The sequence below is a fragment of the Pleurodeles waltl genome, chromosome 4_2 (assembly GCF_031143425.1).
Source record: "Pleurodeles waltl isolate 20211129_DDA chromosome 4_2, aPleWal1.hap1.20221129, whole genome shotgun sequence".
NCBI lineage: Eukaryota > Metazoa > Chordata > Amphibia > Caudata > Salamandridae > Pleurodeles > Pleurodeles waltl.
Genome location: NC_090443.1, coordinates 427,051,982 through 427,078,635, shown reverse-complemented (window position 1 = coordinate 427,078,635; position 26,654 = coordinate 427,051,982). Strand labels below are relative to the sequence as shown.

At 43.1% G+C, this 26,654-nt stretch overlaps 1 protein-coding gene across 5 annotated transcripts in view; it reads right to left on the bottom strand.

Annotated features, from left to right (window-relative positions):
* The window catches only part of BRD4 (bromodomain containing 4), a 1,024,368-nt gene that overhangs the window by 594,228 nt on the left and 403,486 nt on the right, over window positions 1-26,654 (bottom strand). For 4 of the 5 annotated variants that reach the window (XM_069231688.1, XM_069231690.1, XM_069231691.1 and 1 more), the window contains exons 8-10: window positions 26,209-26,295; window positions 25,706-26,065; window positions 9,677-9,805 (exon numbers count right to left, since the gene is read on the bottom strand). In XM_069231688.1, the coding sequence (XP_069087789.1) occupies window positions 9,677-9,805; window positions 25,706-26,065; window positions 26,209-26,295 (576 nt within the window). The remainder of the gene's footprint in view (window positions 1-9,676; window positions 9,806-25,705; window positions 26,066-26,208; window positions 26,296-26,654) is intronic. The other variant, XM_069231692.1, reaches the window with a different exon arrangement.

Genomic DNA, 26,654 nt, shown 5'->3' with positions numbered 1-26,654 from the left:
CGTGTAGACGAAGAAGAATGCCTATGACGTGAATGTGGAGATCTACGATGGTGCCAAGAAGAAGATGAACGTCTAGAGGAATGTCTGGAATGTCTTATGGATTCCGCTGGAGACCTCAGAACAGACTCTGAAGGGGGAGCCGGAAGAGGAGCCGTAGGTGTTACTGGTGTCTGCGGCAACGGCGGCTGTTGAGGAGAGAGCTGCGGCGAAGCTGGAAGCAGGATGAGTGAGGCCGAGGATTCTGAAGTGGTATAAACCCTTCTAGGTCTCTTTGACTGCCGCCTCGATGTCAACACACTCCTCGCCATCGAAGTACGGTGACGTCGGGTGCCTCTTGACGTCGATTCCCCTCGTCGCTGAGATCCTCTCGACGACGACTTTCCTCGCCGTCGATGTGATGACGGTGACTCTCTTCGACGGCAAGCACTCTCTCTTGACGTGGATCGTCCTCGCCGCGTCAGCGGCGAACCGGACCCAGATCTTCTCGACGGCGAGCGTCCACGTCGTCTCGACGGCGAAACAGCTGCCGACGTCGAACGATGTTTCTTTCTCGCCGGTGAACCGGTCCTCGACGGCGAGCATGTTGGCGCTGTTCCCGGTCTCGACGTCGAGGCCCTCCACGACGTCGGAGACCTATGCCGTTTCTGAGCAGGTCTGGCCGAAGTTGCAGAGGAAACAGGGTGAGCCCTGGTAGAAGACTGACCTTCTCCTCGCTCTGTGGCAGATTGACCACTTCTTCTCCTGTCCTCTCTTGCTTGAAGTTGAATTTTCTCCCTATCACGAAGAGTCCTTCTGGAGAAAGTTCTACAGATGTCACAGGAATCAGGTTTGTGGCTGGATGGAAGGCAAATTATACAGACCCGGTGTGGATCTGTTTTAGCCTTTTTTCTGTCACAAGAAGGGCATTTATCAAAAAGTGAAGGCATTTCTAAAATAGAAAAACCTTAAATTTCTGTCAGAATTTGACAGAAAAGATTAGCAAATGTTCACTCAATATTAAAAACGTCGAGTGAAATTGAAATTCAAAAGATTTTAATTGAATTTCTGTCAAAAACAGCTTTGTGAGGTAAAGCTCAATGCTTCAGGGACCTGTCAGAAGGAGCCGGAAAAAAAGAACTGAGGCAACTGCCTTTTGCTGTGCATGATGGGATACAGGAAGACTTTACTTTCTTAAAGGCACAGCTCTATTTACATTCTGTATAATGGCAGCCTATGGGCTACACTGACCTGCATTGTTTTATTCTCATGAGAGGTGTAAATAAAATATGAGAATGTATTTTTTATTACATTTCTAGAATAAATAGGTATTTGAACGTGAATTTACACTACAGCTGTTTTCTTTTCAACAATTTGGCCTGTGTAGCTGTTCACATAGGCTGCACAGTGTTATTCTTAAGTGGTTTTTGACATACCTTTTTTCAAAGGGCTGGTATTTGCACTTAAGAATATACTTCACATCAGTGCTCCGGGGTCCCCGCAGACGCGCAGAACTATTCAGTGCTTATGACTATACATGGAAATCCCCTACGAGAGAATAACAGTTCTTTGGGTCTAGTGCAGGCAAAGTCACCTTGCTGGAGAAGCAGAATGACATCATGAAGGGTTACCATGTGAAAGTGCTTGGCTGTGAAGTATTTTTTTAGGGGCCCAAGGTCCAGAACGGGCCTGAAGGACCAGTCTTTTTTTGGTATGTGGAAGTATAGTGAGTATACTCTTGTACCTTGCTGATGTTTGGGCTCGGGTTCTGTAGGCCCTTTAAAGAGGAGGGCTTTGATCTTCTCTTTTAGTAGTGTCTGATGTTCTAATGAAAGCCTGTGTCATGGAGGTGTAATGTTTGGAGGTGTGGAAATTAGCTCCAGAAAATAAGCATGTTGGATTATATCAAACACCCACTTGTCTGAGGTGACACTTTCCCATGTGGGTAGAAAATCCTGTATACATCCCCCACAGGTGTCAGGAGAAGAGGGAAGTCAGTGTTTGGTGGCAGGTGTTGATCCTTTTGGGGAACTACCCTTGCCTCTGGAGTTATCCCTGCTAAATGATCCCTTGAAGTAACCCCTGGTAGAGGTGTGCCGGCCCTGGCTGCAATAAGATATACAGGCATCAGAGAGGGTTGTCTTTGAGCCTCCACAGTAGGAAGGGCAGTGAAAGGAGCCACGGGGAGCTGCTGTTTGTAGTGCCCCATTGCTTTTGTTGTCTCCACATCCTTCTTAATCTCTCAAAAGTTTGGTCCATCTGGGGACCAAAAAGATGCTCTCTGTAAAATGGCATGTTCAGTAACGTTTTGCTGAACCTCTGGCTTAAAGCAAGAAATACAGAGCCACGCATGCCTCCATAAAATGCTTGTGTTGGCTCAGTGGACATGGACGTAGGCATTAAATCAGACCAGGATGTGAATACAAAGGGTGAAGGAACCGTGCTGGAATTTGAAACTGCGTCTAGGGGCAAATCTGGAATCGGACAGAGCAGTCTCAGGTAAGTAGGACAGTGTAATTCTCAAAATTCAAACAAAAGGAGAATGAAGGGAGCCCACAAGTCTGAATATACAATACGGTCTGGGTCAACTGACAGGGACAACCTCTCCATCCCTAAAATGTACCAAAGTTAGCGCAGCCAGGAAGTGTGGTTTGGTATTTTATCCGTGACCCATAAGGAGAGAGTGACCTGGTGCGCAGCGCCCTGGGCCAAAGCTATTTGCCTCCCTCTCTTGGACCATTAAGGATATGTCAGAGGGTTCGGGAGTCGCAGAATGGTGTAAGTAGGGAACCTCAGGATAGCGGTATTGAAAGCTGAATCAATGTTGTGTAGAATTAGTTCCCAATATCGAGTAACTTTCGGACAAAGCCAAAGCAGGTGGATAAGGGTCCCTGAGTTGCCACACCCTTGCCAACACTCTTGAGCGCTCCGCGGTCCACTGCTGCACTATCGTAGGGGTCACGTATCAATAGGAATCAATTTTATACGCAGTTGAGGTACTAGCCATATGGTACACTGTGTAGTGCACTCTACAGAAAATGTCGCCCCATTCCTTAGTACATAGGTTCTGCCCAATTCAGCCTCTGAATGGGGGTCTTTAAAGATGTCTGTGGTATGTCGAAGAATGGCTTTGAGCATTAGTAGGTATTGGTGGCGCAGCGAGTGGATCAAAGCGTTTCAAAAAGGAAGTAATCCTCTAAGGGCTCCTTATGTAGTTCTAATTGATGGAAGATAGTGTCCTAATCCAATGAGTTCCTAGTATGATGCAGAGTCATCAGGGGGTGAGGGCGGGCAGGATATAGATCAGGGTGTGTCCCCACGGGTGGGTCTGTCATCATTGTCCCACAGGCTGTCCTGTGGAGAGATGCCAACAGTGTCCTCCCCTAAACCATCGGCAGCTGTGCCGGAGTGTGGAGACGCACATGTTGAAATGTGAAATGGGCCTCCTGGAGAATGAGGCAGGGAGGGCGAAGGCAAAGGAGGCTGGATGGGTGATGGTGGTGCCAGAGGTGAAGCGCTGGTAACCTTACCTGCCTTTTAGAGTATTTTTGCAGGGTTTGGAGTGTTCAAGACTTCTTGGAACAGCAACTGTCTCTTGGCTGGTGGAGCAGCAGCAGATGAAACGCAGGCAAAGATGTGGCCTGTATGGGGATGTATAAAAATCTGTTTTTGTCAGAAATCCAGATGCTCTTGCAGTCGATGGAGGATAGGCCTGACTGGTGCACTAGAATCTGTTATTGAAGATGGCTTTGAAATATTCAGATGCAAAGTTTGTTTCTATTTTGATGCCGAAGGTCTGCTCAGTGTCGAAGCGATGGAAGTCAATGCGGTTTGGTCAGCTGGATGCAGAGGGGCGGTCCGACAGTGAAGGTGCTGGAGCCGAAGCACTTGGCTTGGAAAGCCTTTTTGGTGGCAAGCTGGAGCAGAGTGGGGTAACTGAACCAGCTGCTCGATGCCTAACATGGCTTGAAGGCAGTGTCAAACTGAGAGTCCGTTTGCTGTTCCAGATGGGGTTATTTTTATTTTTTATTTTTTTTGGCCGAAGTCTGTTCAGAATGATGTTAAGGGGATACCATACTCACAGATTGTTGAGTCAGAGGAATGCTTTCCATCTCCAGATTGATATCTATGCTGGATCAGGAGCTGTCCTCGATGGAGAAAGCCTCTTCCTCTGCCACTGAGGGTGTTCTCCCTCAGCGTCGCCAAGAGCAAAAGGGTCGGGTTTTTCTTCCATGCTCCTCTGCAACATCTCAGGCCGACAAAAGTGATGATCTCAAAGAGTTTTCTTGGAGCAGAAAGAGAGGCAAGCATCAGAGTTGGCCTTGCTGTGTTCCAGCGACAGGCAAAGGTTGCAGATCTGATGTAGGTTGGCCCAGGGGTAATTTGTGTGGCAGCGAGGACAATAATGGAAGAGCGTGTGTTCCATCAGCAGCGGGGTGTTCGAGAGAGGTGATGGAGAATGGAATGGAATGGGGCCTGAAGGGTGAGGCCCTAGAAAGAGACTCAGTTTGATCGAAACGTAGCAGATTGTTGATACACAAGTCAAAAGGGAAAAACTATTGAAAACTACACTGGTGAATGGGAAGGTACCATGAATTGAAAAGAGGACCTCGACATATCCGAACCAGACGGCAGAAAAGAAAGAAAAACAATCTAACAATGAGGTCAATGCCCATGAGGCTCATTTTCATCAAGACGAGGAGTCAGTCTACCTTGTGACTCAAAAGACTTCTTCAAAGGAAAAATACTTTTAATTATCCAGACCCAACATTTGATGGCAGGAGTATGTGCACAGCATGTGTATCTACAGCCACACATGCCTCGAACATACTTGTTTCTGTGCTGTGACTTTGGGGGTGGTCTGAGAACGTTTTCAACTCATTTGCCCAGCAAAAGAAGTAGAGAAGTTGTTTTGAGAAGTCTAAAGTTGACTTCTTCAGGATAATAGGAACACGACTGGACTGTCAAGAAAAGAAGCATGCATATATAAAACAAGTGAAAAGCTTGTTAAGGCTCGAGTACGCAAATGTGGAACACTGAGTGAATTTTTGGAACAGGAGAAAGGCTTTAGGGAAGAGAGGCTTGTAAATAAATGGAAGGAGACATTGTCAGGTAAGATATGTTGGAGTATGTTTCTGGAATAAAAACAATGTATAAAAACAAGCATTAAGTGGTTTCATAATAGGCATTCTGAGGGCTGGTGCGAAGAAGGCTTAACATTACATGTGGTGTGTAATGAGGTTTAAAATTAGCATCACCAGGACTTTTAATGCAGAATGGATTTGGTGACTTAGTGTGACCAGTTATTAACTCCTCTTGAAATGAGACACACCAGTGACTAAGTCGCCCACAAGGCTAGGATCCCTTGCAGTTTAACATGTCAAATGCTGGGCCTTTTCCGCCACTGTGTGCTTCAATGTCAAGCAAAGTCTATATATGGATTAGTCGGTGAAGAGTTACATAGGTAGTTCTCATCTTTCAGAGGTGATTGTTCAAGAAGCTGTCCAGAACATGTAAGTTGGACGGATGCCAGCTATTTAGGTTTTCACTTCTATAACCCATGGAGTTTTTTTTAACTATGTAACACCCTCACAAGACTCTGAAGCAGCCAGCATTTGAATTCTGAGAAATAACTAATAAAATAAAAGGTGAAAAGAAAAGACTGTACAAGACAAATAACAGAACCTAAAAAGTAAAAAAGGAAACAAATTATAATGGCTGGAAATAGAGAAAGCAAGCAAGTGTCCTTGACAAGTAAGGGTGATATGTATACTGATTTATAGCTGATTTATAGCTAAATACTGATTACTGGTGCGGTGGTAGCTCTTATGTAGGCAGAAAAAATAGCAGGGAAAACTGTTGCAAAGAATATCAGTAAGCATAAAGTGATCAAGAAAAACAGGATCAGCAGCTGGATGGATTCAAAACCACTCACAAGCTGTCTTGCCAGAAGTATTACTTCATGCTGGAAATAATAAATTACATTTCTTCAACAAAAAGAGCTGCACTTTGTTGATACAATATGCCGAAAACACACCTGGGCAACAATTAAGGCAACGTTAAAACATTGTGAGGAAGAAGTTATCTATATGAGAATAATTTAGCACTCAAACTGGCACTGTGAATGTTGCTGCTAGAAATCGCTAAACTTTTTCTAGCAGCACAGTCGTAAACATGTTTGGGCTCACAATGGGAAAAATGTTTAGACAGTTTTCCCTTCAATAATACAATGTTTATATATGAAGTTTGCTAAAAGCAGAAAAATACTTTTGGTGTATGGGGAGTAAAATGTTGGTTCTTACCTGAAAATTCTGACTGCATACTCCTCTGTACCAATCCAGGATGTAAAGGTGTTCCTGTTCTTGTCACCAGAAGAGTGCGAGGTGGAGAAAGGATGAAAGAACTCAAGTGAGCTGGAACAGCACACCCTCTGCCTCTCAATTCAGTTGCGCCCCCCACCCCCCCAAAGAACTACTCAGCCATAATGCTCAGTTCACAAATCAATTTCTAACCCACCAAAACAGATCTGAATGTACTGACTGGTGTTTCCACACAAACTGGGAGAAATACAGACTAGCACAAAGGATTCTGTAGAATAAGAATTTTCAGTTAACCAAAATTCCCTCATCCGGATCTTTCTTTGTGCAAATCTGTTTTTTGGTGGGAAGGGGATAATGTGGGCTGTATGCAAATGGTCTCAACTCAGTCTCTGGAAAATGACTGGAAAGTTTAACTTTACAACAACACAGCTTCAGAGACTCCCAATTCACCCTTCTCAATTTACAGTTTAATTACATTGGCTCCTCTCACATAGTAAGTGCCACTTCTTTTCGAGGACGAACAGTACAAATTAAAAGGTGAAGTGTCTGGATTGCTAAGCATAGCTAGAAAACTACTGAATCCGAGTGAAGAGATCTCCCTAGGACATCCTTGTCCTTATTGAAGAAGATTTACTGCCACAGGTATACTTCCATCATTTAGTAAATATAGTCATTTCATTGCTAATGGGCCTACAAATGCTAATGTCTGAAAGAATTTTAATGAGCCGCACAAAAAAATATTCTCAGTGTAATAAAACTTATTCCAACTGTTGTCATTCATAATAAGTATTGGCTATGCAGGTCGAAAAACTACTTCTCATATTTCATGCAAGTTGAGCTGCTATGTTTCCGACCTTCAAATATATAAACAACCGTTAGAACCAACCGGACCGGAGTATATTAGGATCTCCACTAGTATGTGCCTGACAATTCAATGATAGACATGGAGAATATCATACATCGTACACAACTGTTTTTCACTTTTGTGAAATAGCATACACTTAAATTAAGAATAAAGGACACATGAGTAATAAGATGAATCAAAGCCGCCTTTCCATTTTTCATTGATATATTATAGACAAAAACACTGGGCGTATATAAAGTGATCTAGTGAAGATGGTTCAGTACTCAGTGATGTGGTATTATACCAGAGTATACAGAAGCACGACCTAGCCCCTCAAGGTGAGTAAAGTTCACTAAAGACAATAAGGAGAATCCCCTCAACAACAGTTTTCAAGGTATTCGAAAGGAATCAATCAAGGGTGAACCAGGGGTTAAATGTAAACGTTTTCAACCTTATGTGGCTACCCAAGTCTCATCAGCACAAGAGTCCATCTGTCTATGCACCTGACCAAATCAACCTGAACCAAATATTTTGGTTGTGGAATTTTCCATCCAATGTTCAAACAGGTCATGAATACCTTCTGAGAATCAGATGTCTAGAAGAGCCAAATGATTCTTTTGAGAGATGGGAATGCGGTTAATTAGCAACATGTAATAGAGTGGCTTCACTTCTATCCATTCCAGGAGAGCAGTGCTGCAATTACTGACGTCTCTCCTCTGAGTGGGTTAATCTCAATTTACTTATGTGTGTCCTTATCATTTACATAACTGCATATCCGTTCCAGAAAACTGAATAACCTCTGTGCACTGTGTGTGTGATATACTCCTATATCTGATTTGTCAGGCATATTCTAGTGGAGATACTTGTCCAAGAGCCCAACTGTTTCCCAATATTTTTCTGTCCTTTCCAGAGGAACTATGCAAGGAGCATCCTATCTTCTCAAGGACTGTCTGTTGAATGTTTTGAGAAGTCTCCTACCTACAATGCTGAGTCAGACTGTACTGGGCAATAAGCATGTCTTGCCTGACTGAGATAGCGTATCAAAAGATTTTGAATAGACAAACCTAGCTTTCTGCTTTTATGCCAGCGTAGGCAGTTATGCTGGTGTACTGCCCGGAAAACCTTAAAAACCACTGCTTGCAACCAATGACAAAAAAAAGACACCTACTGTGCTGATCACTGCCCTCAGGCATCGATTACAAAGCTTTTGGTTATTCCTTTCCTGGGTGTGGATGTCACCTTGGGCCATACAAAGAACAAAGCCAATGGCAATGTCAGCATTTGTGCTACAATACCGCAGGAATATACACACTCTGTAGTCATTTTGCCTCCTTCTGGAGAGAGAAACATCTAGGAGTATGCTTAACTAAAACATTCAGCACTCTGCTTTGAAGTCTACTTTAATTGCTCTTCAGTTTTAAGAGCAAATTACTCCTGAATCCAATCATGCTATTTTGAATGGAATATTTATCCTGAGACAGCCTTATTCTTGAAAGGTTAACTCTGCATTATAGGAGCTTAGAAAAATCAAAATTTTAATAAATGAGAGATCACCAGTTTAAGCAAACTGTAGAAATACAAGAGAAGTGTCATTCTCCTGGATCTGCTATGACCACAAACATGGGAAACTTTCAACAGGAGGTAGCAAAGCCCACATCTTCAAGTTACGTATTAACCACATAGTGACCTCAAATCGTTTGTTTGGTTCCTGCAGGGTGCAGTACATCCATAATGTCAATTCGTAAGAGACAAAATTAACAAAACCGGAAGCCTCAACAGAAGCATTGATGCTTGTCACTTGAGAGACGAGATTGACAGAGTAAGATTTAGCAGTTGCAGGTGAGCCTGCAGTGTAATCCTCCATTGATGGTCCTTTAAGCTTTTCTCCTTCAATGATATCCTTTAGGTCTGACAGCCTCTGTTTTTACAGTATGTGACACATACCCATGCAGAAATGGCTGCTTCTAACTCTCCAACTAAAGATGGAGAAAAATGTATAAAATTTTCAACCAAGCTGTTATAAGCTTGTAAATGGCACCGGCTGCTGTCTTGTGCAAGTCCTACATCACCCCACAAAAGGGATAGCAGTGGCAAAATTGGAGGATCCGCTCCTAGCTAACAGGCACCGTTTGAAGATGCTTGAAATCACCCTGGAAAAAAATTACTAACTAAAAGGAGTCCCATCCCATCCAATGGGAGTGAGGGAGCTGCCTCTTCCTGCTGGGAGAAACAGAACTGAATTGAGAGGCAGAGGGGAGACTGTTGAGCTCACTTCAGTTTGCTTCCCCCTGCTTGCAGGAAAGGGAATATCCCCATTTTCCTGGATTGGTACAGGGAAGTATGCAGAAAGTCTTCAAGAAATAGACTCCTTGGCTTTTAAGGAATATAGAGCAACATATTCTAGTGGCACCACCCTTGTAGTTTCATCTCTTAAACATGCCAGTGGCATTACACAGCTAATGGTAACTCGGACAGCTCAACACTTAGATGCCAATTCAGCAAAGAAGGAGAGAAGTACTGCACTAGTTCTTGTTACCTGTAGTTTCCGTGCCATAGCTACCACTTCATGGTCTGGAGGATTGTACTTATAACAATTTGAAAACATCAACCGCACATCGGCAGCAAACTCCTGGGCTTCCTGGTACTCACAGTTCTCCATTTTGACCTGGGAGGGAATACAAAAGCACATCAAAAGGAGGCAAAAAAGCACTGAACTGGAAGAAAGACTGAAAAAGTAAAGACTTCCCCTAGTGCTGGTGAGTCACTAGCAGCCTTTTCTTAAAAACTGAAAGCTGGTATAGTTAATATTTTTCAGCAATTGGCGAATGGTGTACCTCTGCTCACAAGCATGACAAATAAAGCCTCCTACTGTTGAGAAAAGCTCTTAAAGCATAATAAATCTAATAGAGGTTAAAAAAGCCATACTTGAGGTGACAAAAAAGGTTATTGATCAGCAACGTAAGTTTTCACAAGAAAGCCAGTATTTCCAAGCACGTCCAAAGCTTGCAATTCTTTAAAACTTCTTGTGGAGCTAGAATCTAAACTTTTAAAGATGTTGTGCACTGTAACAACCTAGGGCCCCAAGTACTGGTAAACTTCAGAACCATGACAATGGCCTGATTATGGCAAATTAATTGCCTGATTGAAAACTCTGAAGAGAAAAGCAGAACCCCTGAGTGTATAAATGGCGGATGAGAGAATGAAGCAAGAGCAGCCCAAACGCAGAATGTACTTAGTCCATCTTCATTTTGAATTAGTCTATCAAACACAACCAATTGTAAGGCAAAGAAAAGCATCGAGCAGAGGATTGGTGACTGAACCAGAAAATGTGTTATCTGGTTCACAAACAATGTTGCTAAGCACAGAGAGCAGGTTGAAACCTCCCATGCATGAGCAGCAGGTTATACTAATTCACAGAGAGCTAGTTGCAAAGTTAGTCACTTCCTAGCCACTAATGTAGGTTCAGAATTATGCATAGTTAAGCGAGGGAAGGGACAGGTTCATAAGTAATTTAACCAGTGTTGCTACAAAGAACAAGTTACTTACCTTCAGCAAGGATAATTCTGGTGGATACTCTATGTGCAGAGTCCTCGCATCTTGAATCCTCCAGATGTCAGACAGGATCTGCAAAATTGTAAAAGGTCTCTGGTACAGGCTGGTGGAACAACAGACCAGTTTCTGCTTTGGAAATCACCAAAGACATGACATCAGGGACCTGTATAAGGCAGCAACCCAGCACAGTGGCTTCAGTGTCTTTTCCCAAGCCCTCAAAGGCATATATATGAGGATGAGGTGATTGGCAGAAGTTTTAGTTTATCAAAATTAACACATGACTTTATTAAAAACTGCAAGCCCACTCCTCAGAACCAGAAGTGAGCTAGATCGGTGAGGAATATGCAAGTACAAAGAGTATCCACCAGAAAGATTATCACCAAAGGAAGTTAATTAGTTCTTCTGATGCATACTTCCTTGCTGTACACTGCTCACCTCTGAAATCAGTACCCAAGCAGAATGTCCCAGATGCTGGGTCTGGGGAGATTGTCAAACCAATAAGTTCTGAAGCACAAACCGAGAAACATTTAAATCCCTACAAACTCCAGGGTCAATATAAAAGTCTGGTGAAGGTTTGGCCCAAAGCCCATGTCCCAGCCTGGCAAATATCAAGGAGAGTTAAACCCTGGGACATGACGGAGGAACCAACAGAATTGGCTCTCATGACCTCAGAGGGCTCTTTCTTGGCAAGAGCACAACAGAATTTAGTGCACAACACAATCCGACACTTGTAACTCCTATGAATGTAAAACCTAAGAGCCCTCCATGGAAGAATGCAGTCCAATCCTTCTTCCTCCATGGTTGAGTAAGGAGGAAAAGTAGAAAAATCGACAGAGTGACCATTCGCAGGAAGGAAAGTCATAAAGTCAAGCTTGTCCAAAAACACTGTGAGAAAACGATGATGAACAGACAATGCCTGCAGCTCACTAACATGAAGAGCCAAGGTAATGACTATCAAGAAGACAGTCTTTAATGTAAGCAGTCACAAATGCAACTGCACTTTGGCCTAAAGGGGGAACCCATCAAGAACATAAGCACCAAGTTAAAGTCTCAATGAGGCATGACAAAGGGGAAAACAAATGGATCAACTCCTTTGGAAAATGCTTACCGCAGGAAACTTCAACAATGATCGATATCTGCTAAAAAAAAAAAAAAAAGAATAACCGTAAGAGATTACCAATAGTGGTTAGGGCTCACAGAAAAGCCTTGCCAAAACAAAGCACAAAGAGGAACACATCAGATAATTATGTTTTTAGAGGATCTGTGCACCAAGAGGCATAACAGGACCAACGCCCAGAACATGATGAGCCGACAAATTAATGTCTAGAACCTCAGCAGACAGATCAAATAAACTCAGATTGTCCCACTTAATCTCCAGGTATGAGGGTGGAGGCTTTGCATGTTCGCAAAAGGACCTTGCCCCTCCCACTGCAAGAGGAGGTCCATCCTGAATAGAAGCAGAGGAGGAAGTCACAGGAAAATGCAGAGCTCTGAGTATATCACACACTGCTACCACTCTGGATCTTTCAAGATCATGTGAGCATGGTCCTGGTGCAGACTCTTTTGAAAACAATCAGGAAAAAGGAAGTAAATGCACAGTGAAAATGGAAGTTCAAATTTAGACAGAACGAGTCTACCAGGGTTTCTTGTAGCAGAAACAGCCAGTTGCAGAACAGAGAGCAGTGAGTATTCTAAGAGGAAACTGGTCTACCGGTCTAGTGATCCAGCAGTCAAGCAAGATGCACAGGAAAGTCTTGAAAGCCAGGCAGATCACAAGAAGCTTGATATGCAAAATCTGTTCCAAGGAAGTCCCAAGGTCTTGTTGCTAGTGTTTCGAGATGACCTACCCAAGAGAGGGCTTCGGTCACCACCATGACCAGCGCTGGTGGAGAGCAAAAAAAGCATCCTGCATGGCATGTGAAGTGATATGTCAAACCCACAACTTCAAATTGTCAGGTGCCTCTTGGGAAATACAAATGTTCTTCAGGACTCCCCAGAATACAGTCAACTCGAAGTGCAGTCAAGTGTGTCACATAGCAGAATGCAGCAGCAAGATGCATACAGTGAAGAGGTCCAGACGGTGCAAAACTATCAGGGTCAGAAGAGGAGCTCCTTCCTGACCCATCAAGATTATAACCTTAATGTCCCAAACCTGCTGGTGAGGTGGGAAGTCCTTGAGAGAAAGTGTCCTACACTGCGCAATGAAGACGACACTGGGGGAGCCAGAGTTGCAACTTAGGGAGATTCATTGAAAACCACTGGTGGAAGAGCAGAGAGCTTGTTGTCTGAAGGTGACCCAACACTAGCTGCGGCAAACTCACTTTTTAGTAGATGATAGTTGAACAACAGAAAAGGAAACCTCGACCTGTGAAAACGTGCCGCAGTTACCAGTGTCTGCTTCATGAAGACTCAAGGTGCAGATGTTAATCTAAACAGTAGGCCTGCAAATTGGTAGTAACCTACCACAAAGCGCAAGGAACTCCAGCGCAGCTGCAGAATCACTATGAAAATAAACGTACTGCAAGTTGAGAAACAACATTGAATTTTCCAGCTCAAAAGCCAGGAGAAATTGTGCCAGAGAAAGGATGTTACACTTCTCCCTGTGGAAGAATGTGTTTAGAATGTACAGGTACAGAATGGGGTGGAGGATCTCAATCTTTCTTAGGAACTAAAATGAATAACTAGAATAACACTCCTTGCTCCATCTTGTTCTCTGGAACCAAGTTCATATAAGTCCAAGCAAGAGCTTAACACAGGTTTAGTAACATCCTGCTGATTGTGATTATTTTGCAAACGTTGTGCACAAAGACATGCAGGATGATTCAATATAAATAACTATAATTTCACACAAGACATGAAAGTAACATGCTAGGAAGTAAGTTACATGGAACAAATGTTAAGGCTCCCAGAAGAAAAAGCCTTCTTCCCCATGGTCTCAATCTTCATCAACTCCACTGCCCGTCAGGAGTAGTATGAAAAGTGTGGGCTATGCTTGGGGAAGGAGTAGTATGCCTGAACCAGCATAACTAAGACATTTCAGGAGCCCGGGGCCAATCAATTACTGGGTGACCTAGCAGCTAACTACTACTGCCAACGTTGGCTTTTCCCATATCACTAGGATGGAGTGTATCAATGTCACATTGAAAGCGAACAACCATTCAACAGCAGAAGAGACAAGCTGAAAAAATCTCTGACCAGGTAGGCCATGTTCTCACCAAAGGTAATGGCAGCTTGAGGACCTCCGCGATCTTGCGCAGGACCACCATGTATGTGACAACTTACTCAGAGGGAAGCCCTGAAAGGCACACCAAGTTCACCTCACTTGCGGGCTCATTATGAACCCGGCCGTTCAGACCGCCATGCCTGCGGTGGCGGTAAATGGCACCACCAGCATGGCGGTCCGAACAGCCATATTATGTACACAGGGAGGGCCGCCAGTGGTGGCCCTCCGCCACCGCCAGGCTACCGCCGAGTTTCCCCCAGCCTCTCCCTGGGGGGTTCACCTGCCAGGGAAAGGCTGGCGGAAGGGGTGCTCTGGGACCCCCCTGGGGGCCCCTGCACTTGGTATAGGCAGTGCAGGGGCCCCCGTGCAGTGCCCCGTCGCGCAGGTCCCTGCCCGATTTACGGGCAAGTGATCTGCGCAACGGGTGCTGCTGCACCCGCCGCACTGAGGCAGTGACGACTGCTCCATGTGGAGCCGACGTCAATGTCAAGGCCCTGCATTCTGCTGGGCCGGGGGGCGGAAACACTTTCCTCAAGCACAGCCAGGCACAATGTTCATAATTCTCCTGCTGGGGTCTCAAGGGGGCTGGTGGTCTATGAAACGACCACCAGCATGAACACGGCAGGGTTTCCCGCCGTGTTCATAATGAGCCCCTTGGTGTCCATGACATTTGCAGTCTGCAGAGTCAAGGGGAAAACAATCTAACAATTAAGCCAATGCCTTAGCAGTCATAGGAGTGGTGATATCTTGCGACTCAAAAGACTTCTTCAAAGAAAAACAAGTTGCAAACGTCAAAGCCCAACACTAGATGGCAGGAGTATGCATAGCATATGTATCTGCAGCTGCTTATATCACAAACACTATGATCCACGTCTAAATGTGGTCTGAGCCCAAACCAAAGAGTTCCAAAGGCCTAAGAGGCAAAGACTTTTAAGGAGCCTCCTCCAATAACTGCTATGTCACACATCTGATCAAATACACAGGGACCCAGCAGGGTCAACAAGCCCTCCTTTGGAGTTCCTAATGACACAAAAGGCCAAGATACAGAGCAAGCAAGATTGGAGGTTCTTCTAAAGAAGTCCAAGATCTCCTGGGGAAGGAGGCTGAGAGACGGGCTGAGAAAGCCAGAATCAGATCAGAGATCTCCACATCTGAAAAAAGTAACTAAGCCAAAGTTGGCACTGATAACTCTACAATGTCTGACTCAGAAGTCTATGTCGAGGCGAGAGGTAGGGAAGGAGCCACTGGCCACAAGACTTACCACTGGAGCTAGAACAACATCATAAAGCTAAGCCTCTTTATTGCCTCTTGGATGACTTCTTGCTACCCCCAGAGATGGCAGCTTTCAGGATTTTCCTGGCCAAGGCAAACAGGAGCAGTACCTCACATGGGAACTACAACAGCGCTTCTTATCGCTGTATTAATCCTGAGCTTGCATCATGAAAAGTTAGAGTTCTGCCACTTGATGCCTGAATGCCACTGAAAAAAACACTAGTGTTGGTATGCTTGGGTGGCAACTTATTCAGTTGTATGATGTCATGTCCTAGGTGGTTCAGAGAGCTGAGACAATGATATGGCATCTCCAACCGGCACATAAGAGATAGTAGAAGTCACCAGATCCACCCTGGCACCTATAAGGATTCATACTGTAAAGAATCTGCAGTGAGAAGTATACAGCAGAAATTAGCAAAGCTTTTGCTGGACAGAGTGGCACTTATTCGGTCAGGATCTGTGAATTTGCATTTAGTTCATCAGGGGGAAGAAAAAAAAACTAAATTCACCTCAGAATGGAGAAATGCAACAGAAACAATGCAGAACAAATAAAGCTCAGCCTAGAAAAATGTACTAATTAAGTGGGAAACATGATGATTAAATAAGATTCAAAATCTTGTGGGGCTTTTATTATATAATAACAATGAATGCAAATTCATGCAAAAGTTAAAGGTATGGTCAACGCTGAAAGTTTGCATTGATGCTAACATTCTTTCTTTGGCTGGAGAAAAAACAATCAAAACCTTCACACCTAAACATACAGTATACATGGCATACTACAAACTACATTAACAGTGGAGACAGGAACATTACACTTGTATATTATGCCTAGAAAGTTTAGGGGCTCAAAATTCAGAATACACTGTCACAGGACAGCAAGAAGAAATGATCTAGAATAACACAAAAACTCAGATTAATGAGTGTGCTACAAAATTTTGGGTGCACCCCGCTCAGTAGAATGAATTAACTAGAGAGCCAAGTTAAGAGCAGTACATGTCATAAGGAGGCAACGGATAGCAACATCATCACATTAAGCTTTATTGGCATCAGAGAAATTATTACAATATAAATTAACCCCGCAGGGTCTTATCTAATTTGTATTTCAATTGATCAAGCAACTTTTGTTCCACCAAACAGTGATGAGTTCTAATTAACTTTTTAGTTTGAGAGGTTATCCTACATGAATGCCTTTAACTTTGGTTTACAACGGTGCTTTGTATAAACATGTACTGTATTACTGCAATGTTTAAGAAAACATTACATACTGGTCACACAAATTATGGAGAGAGGGATTGCTCCTTTGATTCACCAACTTTGAATAAATTACACGCTCCAATGTGGAAAGGCTGAACTCTAATAACCGTTCCTGTAATTTTTTAATTTTTTAAAAAAATATATCTATGTGTCTTTCAAATGAAGAGCTGAAGCTGCTATAAATTTAGGACATATTTGGCCTGGACTGTCAGAACACTTGATGCAAGCTAAAAGAATTCAACTAATTTTAAAGCTCATACGTTTATCCCATCTCTATGACATACCACAGAAGGAAAGGCGCATATGGATTTAAAGTGGACAACCTTTCTGGAAAACTATGCAGATAAGGTAAACTTTCCTGCTTTAAACAATACGGTTCAGGTCTATATGCCAACAGACTGTCGCAGTACCCTTTAACATAAGGAGGGGGACTATAAGATAAAGTTATGTAAATGATACAGGAGGGAAGACTCCTCCTTGAGTTATTGTTCTTGCACCAGAAAATAAACACTAAGGCTTGCTAAGGATACAGAGGGAAATACACATTGCTACTTTGCAAGTCACCACTGACAATACATTTTCACAGACTGATCTAAGCAAAGAGGAATGTGTGCTTAAGTGTCCAAAAACTACCCAATAAGACTTCGTTAACTTTGATCACCTTGAAACTGCAAGTTTGTCTTTTCATGCAGGACTCCCTGGGACTAGGAGTCAGTCACAGAAACACCTTAACAACCCAGTCATAACTAGGTAGTATGTTGGTGCCCCATCAGCAAAGACTACACAGGTACATTAATGTCTGCACAAGATAAAATTCAAGCATCACTACTGTAGTCAAAGAGGAGTATTTTCTTAAAACCATTCGCTATAAACGAACACATTTCAAGGCTCAGTCAACAAAGCAGGAATTTCACCAACGCAGCGAAAAGGTACTATCGCCACCAGAAAGTCAACCTTCCAAGATGAAATGTGAATGTCGTGAGCAGAGACTGGGAAAGAGCCAAAGTTTAATTTTACAACACTTCATTGTCTGCAAGTCAGAGCAAACGTTCATACCAGTTTTACCGATTTCTAAAGTTCCCTAAACGATGAAGGAGTTTAAAGAGTGTCATATTAAAGAAAGAAGTTTAAACTATTGTTTTGTTGTATCCAGTAACATCAAAGTGAAGCCATCAAAGAGGAATAATTTACACTGACTAGACGTGAATAGGGAAAGTAAAGATCCATATAAAAAAATTAACACAGCCGTTTGTCAAGCTGGCCTCAAAAATCTTTTTGGATAAGTTAACTTTTGTTCAGTTTTTAAAGAACCTTCTTCCGCATCTCGTCTGAACACAGAGACACCAATTTGTTTTTGGAGAGACCCTTCCTGCACTATTTTGTGTTCCAGAAGAGAAAGTTGCTAATTTGTAATCCTAGTTCTGCTTTGTAGTAATCTTCATTGTAGGTTATCTAGTCGCAAATGATAACATGTTTTTGTGCACGGATTCACTGCCACATGTTCTTCAAAAAGAACTCAGGATGTCATGCAACTGTCAGTGCAAGACACACTGGGATATGGAATTTTCTGGAACCTTAGAGTAATGCTTCATATCTCCTAGCTTCTAATTCACATTCTGCCCATCAGGTTTATTTTTCCTTTGTTCAACTTCATTCTTGTGAGCTTAGGGTTCTTCTCTGCAGCATTGTGAAGAACTGGAGCTACAGTGCTGTCTTAGGTTTAAGTGATGGGATTTACAAAAAATAGTCTGTAGAGGTTATGGGAGTGGTTATTGCTTTTACAAACGCCAAATTACACTTCTATTAAATGTACCTCCTATGCATGGCTTTTAAAAGCCCAGGGATCCTGCATGCAGGTGGGAACATTCAACACTCATGGCTATAAATGAAGATCCCATGATGAAGAACAAATGGTTCTTTTACGTTGTATCCAAGCCTGTGGGTCTCCTGTGACCTAATAGTGCAACCAGAAGGAAAATCACTTAACTCTAGCACCCGTTCTCGAACAATGACATCTTTATCAAGTTCATATTGACTAAAAAACCTCCACCCAAGCACAAGACCTCAAACTACTTAAAATGTAAAGACAAACTCACCAAATGTTGTTTTTTTAAATGCCACAATAAAGGCAACATGTTTTTTTCATCTTTTACTGAAAATGTACTATTTAACTCAAGTCTCTCTTTGAATGTTATCAGTGTCTCCTTCAGAGTCTCCTCCTAATCGCTGTATCTTCATGCTGTGAAGAAGAGCTAGTGGAAGCACCCACTGCAAGTAGAATGCTGACCTATCAAAGCCTTTCTTAATACAATAAGAACTTTGTGCAAGGATGAAAATACTAGGAATCATATGTTTAGGTTCTTCACTCCTAGTGGGTTGCATTTATTAACATGGGATTATCACAACTCTTCACTGCAGAAGCCTACCATCATATTTTGGAAATACTGAATCCTGAGATTTACAAAAGCTGCCCTAATTCTTTTCCATTATTGCAATTAAAGTGGGAAAAATGAGCACTGGTTGCAGAAGGAATATAAGTAATGCCTTGCTTGAGGGAACAAGGCATCTTACAATATGTGTTAACCTTGTGAGTATACACAAAACTCAGGTGCTTTTGGCATCACTGATTTGTCTATTTCGATAGAAAACAGAAAGCAAAAGTTACATTGCAGTATTGTAGGCTATGCTACAATGCAGACCGAAGGGCTTGTATTATCATGATACAAAAAAGATACACTATCATTGCAGGGAGGCACCCGTGACCAAGGTACCTTCGTTAGTTCGGGAGTTGGGTTGGTAGAGGGGTGGCTGAAGTGACAACCCACCAAAAGGTTGGATGGATTCATTCACCAGTGCAGATCAACATAAAATGAGTTGAAGATCTGGACCTGAGCAAAGACACTCCCATTAGGTTTAAGCCACTTTTTCTTCAGCACCACTAAATTGACCTCTTCCACCACCTGACGCTTGGCAAGACAGGATGCATGAGGCAATGAAACCAAGCAGATGTAGGACATACAAAACCAAAATAGTTGCCTGAATATCCATGATCCTCAGAGGAGGAAAGGCCTTAATGCGGATTGAAACTAGGACCACCTCAAAAAAAGTTCAGAATTGGCATGGGATTAAGATTATATCTCTGGGCATTGATGGTAAAGCCCAAGTACTGGAGAGGGGTCACTGGGAGCTGAAGGCGTTTGACTAGAAATGAGGAATCCGCTTTCACCAGCCAGATATGGACCTATATGGACTCCTGACCATCTAAGTTGAGCCACCAAGACTGCCAAACCTTTTGTAAAGATGCATAGTGTAGCGGTCTGTCCAAACAGCAGAACTGTGGGCTGATAGTACCAAGAGCCCACAGTGAAACTCAGTTAACATTTGCATCCGAAGAGAATCCACAGATGAATAGAGGCATTCAAGAGATCTTGGAATACCAATCAATCAGGACCAGCTAGACTTAGCCTATGGACATCATCTTTATCTGCCCAATGGACATATTCAAAAGGAGGAGGAACCAGACTGGGTCTCAGGCATTCGCACTTCTTGGTAAAGGCAGAAGAAACTCAAGTCCCTTTCTTCCAGTGACACCGCCTCCATGGCCCCTTTGTTCAGCACAAGGACTTGTGCTTCCAAAGGTGTATGCATGAGTGCATGCTCTGGAGGAAAGAGGACAGTCCGGAGGAAGGGAAGGTAAGGGAAAGACGTTACCGTTCCAGTACAGGCATGATTCACCGCCTGGATACCCTCACTGGCAACTGGCATCGCTCTACTAATCCAATTTACATTACATAATCTTCCATTTGGCAGAAAAGGAGGAGACCTTCCCCAGAGAATAGTAGTGTAGGGGTGGGAGAGGTAGTTGAATGTTTGGAGGCACCAAAGATAATACAAGATGGTTAGGACTGGACCTGCTGCTGCCGATAATGGCGTACTCTACAATCTACACTGCTCTAAGCCAACAGTTCCTTTGTGGGGCATATGCATCACTTTAGACTGATGTGTCTGGCAGGATGGTTGACACTGGCAAGTCCTCAAAAATATCCCAGATGTGATGCCATTCACATGCGACGATAATGCCCTCAGAGTCCGGGATGCATTTCAGAATCTCCTTGGAGGCATCCAAGCCACCACTGTTGATCAGGAAGGAAAATGTTACTTACCTTATAAGCATCTGTTTGTGGCGCGTAGTGCTGTAGATTCATATGATGTGCATGCTCCTGCTATCTAGTATTGTACTCTGGGTAAGAAACTTGTTTTTCTTTAAAAAAGTCTTCAAGTCATGAGGTACAGTGACTCCTCCTATGACTTAACGCGCATGGGCATCAGCTCCATTGTTCCCACACAGCGGGTGAGGATGGACATGGAGCTTAGAGAGTAAGATGCTGACATACAAAGAAAGATGAAAGAAAAGTATCTGCAACATTTAAAGTCATCCAGTGTTAAAGGTGCGCACATGTGAATCTACAGCACCACATGTCACAAACAGGAGCGTACAGGATAAGTAACATTTGACATTTGTGGCATTTGTAGCTGTAGATACACATGCTGTGCATAGACTTGAGCAGTCCTCCCCAAGCAGTGGTTGGCCAGAGGATGTTGCTAAAGATTGAAAAAGAGTAAGATGGACAGCTTGACCAACATTCGCTTGTTGTCGAGTAACATCCATGCAGTAATGCATGGTGAAATTGAGCGGAGAAGTCCAGAAAAGCTGCAGAGGGAAACCTTCAACTTCTGAAATGCTTTGCCCTTCTGAGAACAAGCATAAACCAGGAACAGTTGGCCATCATCCTGAGAAGCATAGTTTCTGTCACTATTGAAAATCAGAGCCCTTATAGGATCCATACAGCGCAGGGAGATGAGGGGGTGGACAGAACAGCAAGGTGCTGGGAGTAGCACACAATAAATTGAACACCAAATTTATTACGAAAGCCTCTGTGTCTGCAGGATCAGCTTGCCTAGCTAAAATGAAGTGAACGGCGAGCGCACAGACCAAGTCTCTAGCTCACTAACACTCCGCACTCAGGGTATTTAGAAAAACAGTTTTCAGACTAAGCAGCCTCAAGAGTCACTTGTGCATGGACCCAAAAGAAAAGTAAACAGCAGATTAAAGTGCCTCTGTGTCATAGCAAGTACACGTGGCAATAGTACATTTGAACAAGGATGGCTGTCCTGGCAAAGAAAGAAAACACAAAAGGGCTGACAAATACACCTTAATAATTCCCACAGAAAAGCCTTGTCCAGCCAGGGACAGCACAAAGTGCAACACAACCGACAAACATACTGCAGGGTATCAACTTCCATCCCAGATGTTGGGACATACACCCTCTTTCTTGCTGTGAACACAATGATGGAATCAACCCCACTGGATTGCCCGTGCTGTAATCCGGGTCCTTCGAAGAATGTTTGTATTTCTTTTCTATCCTTGATGTTACAGTCTTGCAGGATTCTGGCTCTCTAAAAGCCTCCCTGCCCTGATCTAGAATGTATGGCAGCATGGGTAGATATTGGTTCTTGTTCTGGGATTGCAGGACAGTCACCAGGAGGAAACAGACCTGTGCTTTCTCCTCCTCCAGCTGTATTTAGCCGCCACCATCTTCACTATGTCACTGTACACTGTGATGTTGCTGGGAGGCAATGGTCTTGAGGGGTATACGTAGACAGTCTCTTCTGGCAAATCGATTTCAAGATCCTGCCATTGCTAGGTACCTCTTGCTTCTCTCCTGTGGTTTGGGAGTAGTCAGCGGTTCAAGCTCACCTTGATCTTCTTCATTCCAGATGAATTTACCCCAGGGGCCTCGAGGGGATTTTGAATTCCTTCATGGAAGCCTTGAAATCTTTCTTCTTCTGAAGAATCGCAGCCATTTTGGCCTCAAACCTTCTCTTCTTTCTCTCGAATTTGAGGACTCGCGCTTCAGCGTCGAGAGGCTTTGACACTCTTTTCTTCAGTTTCAGCAGCTCCGCCAAGCCTTTTTTTTGCCTCTTCTGTTCTCGACTGCCTTTCAACATCAAAGGTTTCTCTGAGAGGTGGCCTCCACTGGTTTCTCTCTTTCAAGAACCGTGGGATTCATCTTTGTGTCTTGACCTACCTTTGGTCACCGAGTACTTCAACACTGAGTCAGTCTTATGCTGCTAAGAGTCCAAAGTCTTTGGTTCAACCCCGGAAGGTTTTTTTGGGTGTTAACCTTTGCTTTGGAGGTTCCCCCTCTGGGTTTCTTTGTCAACTGTTTTTCTTTGACTCCACCGACTTCTTCCTCCTCAATGTCAGAGACTTCTTGCTGAGCCACTTCTGCTTCCTCAAAACTGTCCTCCGCATCACTAGACAGGCCAAGGTCTATAACAGATGGGTTCCCCCCCTCCTCTGCAGTTTGTCTGGTGTTCACGCCTTTGCCTTTATCTCACCCTGAAGGTCCTTGGTCCAAAATTGGCACATGCTACACAATGCCTTGTGATGTGGTCCTCCCGTAGCAGAGGTTACAGACCTCATGATTGTCTTTTTTGGCAAACATTCGGTGGCACTTGGGGCAGAATCTAAATGGAGTAGTCTTTATTCCCCTTGGTGGCTTTTTCACCCCATTCGTGCATCGACTGTGTGGTTGATGGCTTACATGGTCCAGTTATTTCTTTTGGTGGTCCTCTGGCACCTTTCGTTGATTCTCAGTGTCCTTTGGTTTTCCATTCTTTTCTCTCTATTTTACTGTCCTTCCACCAATGATCTGACGTAGTATCCTCAGCGATTCCTTAGACATCCATGGAGCTTCAGTTATTATCCTCAGACCCAACAGCGGAAAATAAGAATCTGATGACCATGCAGAGAGGCTTCCAGGATGCATGTATGACGTCACAGGAGAAGGAACATAGCACCAAATGGCTACCGGAGAATCCGGGGGGGGTTGGGACTAACAAGACGTTTCCGGACACAATCACTAGATGGCAGACTAATGCCCAGCATGTGAATTCAGAAAAGGATTTGTGCTGTAAAACTGCCAGTACAAGGCCTGCTTGAGATTAAAGCGATCCTTAAAGGGGCAGTGTATTTTTCCAGCTTTTTCTTTTACACTGCCTTTCAGTTTATCCACTTTGTTTCAACTTTACACTTCTACCCTAGAGCTTTTCTCTGCATAAGGGCTTCCAAAAATGATGTTCCAATGCAGACTTCAGTCAAAAGACGACACTGGAAAAAATAGCCTGCAAAGAGGTTGGTATTGCATTTTTCACAAAAAAATAAATGTCAGATCTCTCCTCTATTACTAGTATATTCTCAATATGGATTTGAAGTTTTCCAGGACTCCCTGCAAGCAGGAGTAATAGCCTACATTCAGGACCATCAATGAAGACCCTCCGATAGAGAACCTGTAACTAACTCGCCCAGCATATAGTGTAAATTTGCTGTATGCTTCCTAAGGGAGGTGGTTCTGGAGGACTAAAGAGATGTCCAGTGTCAATACTGAAGACCGCTAAGCTGCCCACCAATAAGGTGTTCAACATCTAGCTGCTGAACCTACATCAATGGAAGGGTGTTAGCAGCAGCAAAGAAGCACAACCAGATTATGAGAAGCTCCAGGGTCCAAGCAAGTCGACATTTGAGCTAGTCACCCCTGAGATGTAAACAAGGACTGCAGGCTGTGAAAAAGTAGCTCATTATCCTTGGCTTAGAGTCACCCCTCTATCTCCCGACAAACCGATAGCCTGAAATGGGTAGAAGGCAACGGCGTTTAAAATTCCTAAGGCAGCTGGGAGTTCATTTCTGCAAAGAAACAGGAAAGGAATAAACTGAAGGCCCGATTGAGAGTTCTCAATACCACTGTGGAAACTTTCAGTGGGCTTGGTCAGCCTGATCCTGGATTTGATTCAAGGTGAGTCTGCTATTATTCCCCAACTACATCTTAGAAAACAGAACACAGAGAATGGTAGCGTATGTATATGTTCCCAAACCAGACTTCACTGCCTGTGCTTCATTTTATTGTAAATCTTTGGTTCTCTTTTTTCCTTTCAGCACCCAGCCCTAAACAGGTACAGGGTCTAAGACTCCTGTTTCGAGTTAATGAATCACTGCAGTGTGGTGCTGTTAATATTCCATAATGATTATCTCAATGCACTTTCTGATATGACACCATCTTGAAACATACTTGCTATGTCTTTCGTTTTTTGAGTGGTGGTTATCAATACTCATTCCTTAGTACCTAATACAAACAAACCTACAAAACTATCTAAGGGCTTGAACTTTCCTGCAGAGCCTAATGTACATTTTAAAGACACCACAATATTTCATGCATGCAGAAAAGCCCTAAAACACCAATCCATGAGTGATGTGTAGCTTTTTTTATCCTGCAAATAAATAATTATATCCCTTTATCAAATGGAACATAACGGAAAAACAATAGGATATCAATAAGACCTAAATTAAGAATGAGTAAGGCGATGAATAAGGTATTCACATTTTGTAATTTAGTAGTTATCGGAACACTGGAATAAAATGTTTCATAGCTTAAGATTTAGCAATACTCATCTATGTTCCCCTTACTCATAATTTTTCTGTTCAGAAGTCTGACTGGATTAAGCCACAGACATTTTGACTTTATCCAGCTGCACTTGTAAGACAACACATGGTTTCCTACAGAATGCCTGAACTTCTGAGTGTCTGAACTTAATAGTGTTAGCTACAAAGAAAGAACACAACACATCACAAGAAAACAGCCACACTTCAATTTCCAGGGAAAATATTATTTGGATCCTTGAAAATATACCTCTAGAAAAGCCACATACAGGTCAAGTACCGTTGCATTCGATTTTAATGGTATGTGGGAAATCAAGCGAAAAGAGACTTTCTTCTGAATGACAGAAGAGTGAATATCAGCAGTTCTGAAGATGGTCAAGTTCAAACTCAGAAAAGACTTCATGGGCTGTATAGGAATGTTAGGGGAAAGATTGTGGCTGACAGTTTACCAGGGTAAAGGGGCCCATGTGTTGGTGGATGGAAATACGCAAATGGCTCTGTGGTAGCGGGTGGAACTGTAAGGAAAAATGCTATGCTTGGTGTTAAATGGTCAATTAAAGAAAAACCTGCTCATCTGAGACCTGCTTTCAGGAAAAACACTTTTTTCTTTTTTTTTTTACAATAAAGCCAAGTATTATGCTTAGTATGCGAAGACTGGGTTCACACAAACCAGATCCCAAATCAAATGCCAGAGCCCAGAACCTTTACTATCCCCCTCATTATTTTTTTTTTCATGGTGCTGCATGAGGCACTGGAAACCAGCTTACTTTAATAGTGCTCAGGTCCATAGGATGCTTAATGATCTCGCTGTAATCGTGAAGTCCAAGGGCCTCTACATCCACAGGTTTGTAGAAAGGCCAGGCATAAGCAGCATGCTTCTTAGTAAACATCTCCTTGATCATGTTGCTGCAGTATTTTAACTGCTCTGACGCCTTATTGCTCTTCTCCACAGCTGGTTGCTGAGAATCAGGCACATCCTTTTTTGTAGGCTTCACAGGTCGAATGGTTTCACGCCGAGGACCAGACTTTGTAGGTTTGGGCTCAACAGGCAGTGGGGAGGACTCATGCAAAGGGTCAATGGTTGTTGGCGTTGTGGTGTCCGCTTTCCTCTTCACACCTTTTTTGGGCTGTAGAGGGAAAATTGATTACTTAATCATTAACCAAACTGCCAGGCTTTTAAACAAGGCACATAAGCAACATTCTCCTGAACATCAAGTTCAGTTATATAGGTAAGGTACCACTAGATGTTACAGAAGGACAAGTCACTTACCTTTAATCGCAGTTCTCCATCATGGGATTCTTCATTGAAGTCATAAACACTGAATAGTCCGGCCCACGTGCGGGATCCCGGAGTGCCCTTAAAATAGATAATATCTTTTGTAACAAAAGGCAGCCAACAAAATTAACACATTTTTACAAGCCAATCTGTAGGGTACAATAAGCAAATTTCACATTTTGTATTTTTTTTTTTATAAAAGTCAAACAGAATTGAAAAAGCCACTAATATAAAACCAGTTGACTAAAACTACCTTCTTAAATCATATTTTAATTCTCTAACAAAGTTTGGTATTTCTTCTGCTCGCTGCTATTTAAGAAAGATGCTCACCAACCTTTCCATTTATCTCTTTTCAAGTCACTAAATTTTTGAGAGGATATTTAGAGTATGCTCCCTGGTTACAAGACGTTCAATTACATTTCTGTTACTACAGTCCTATC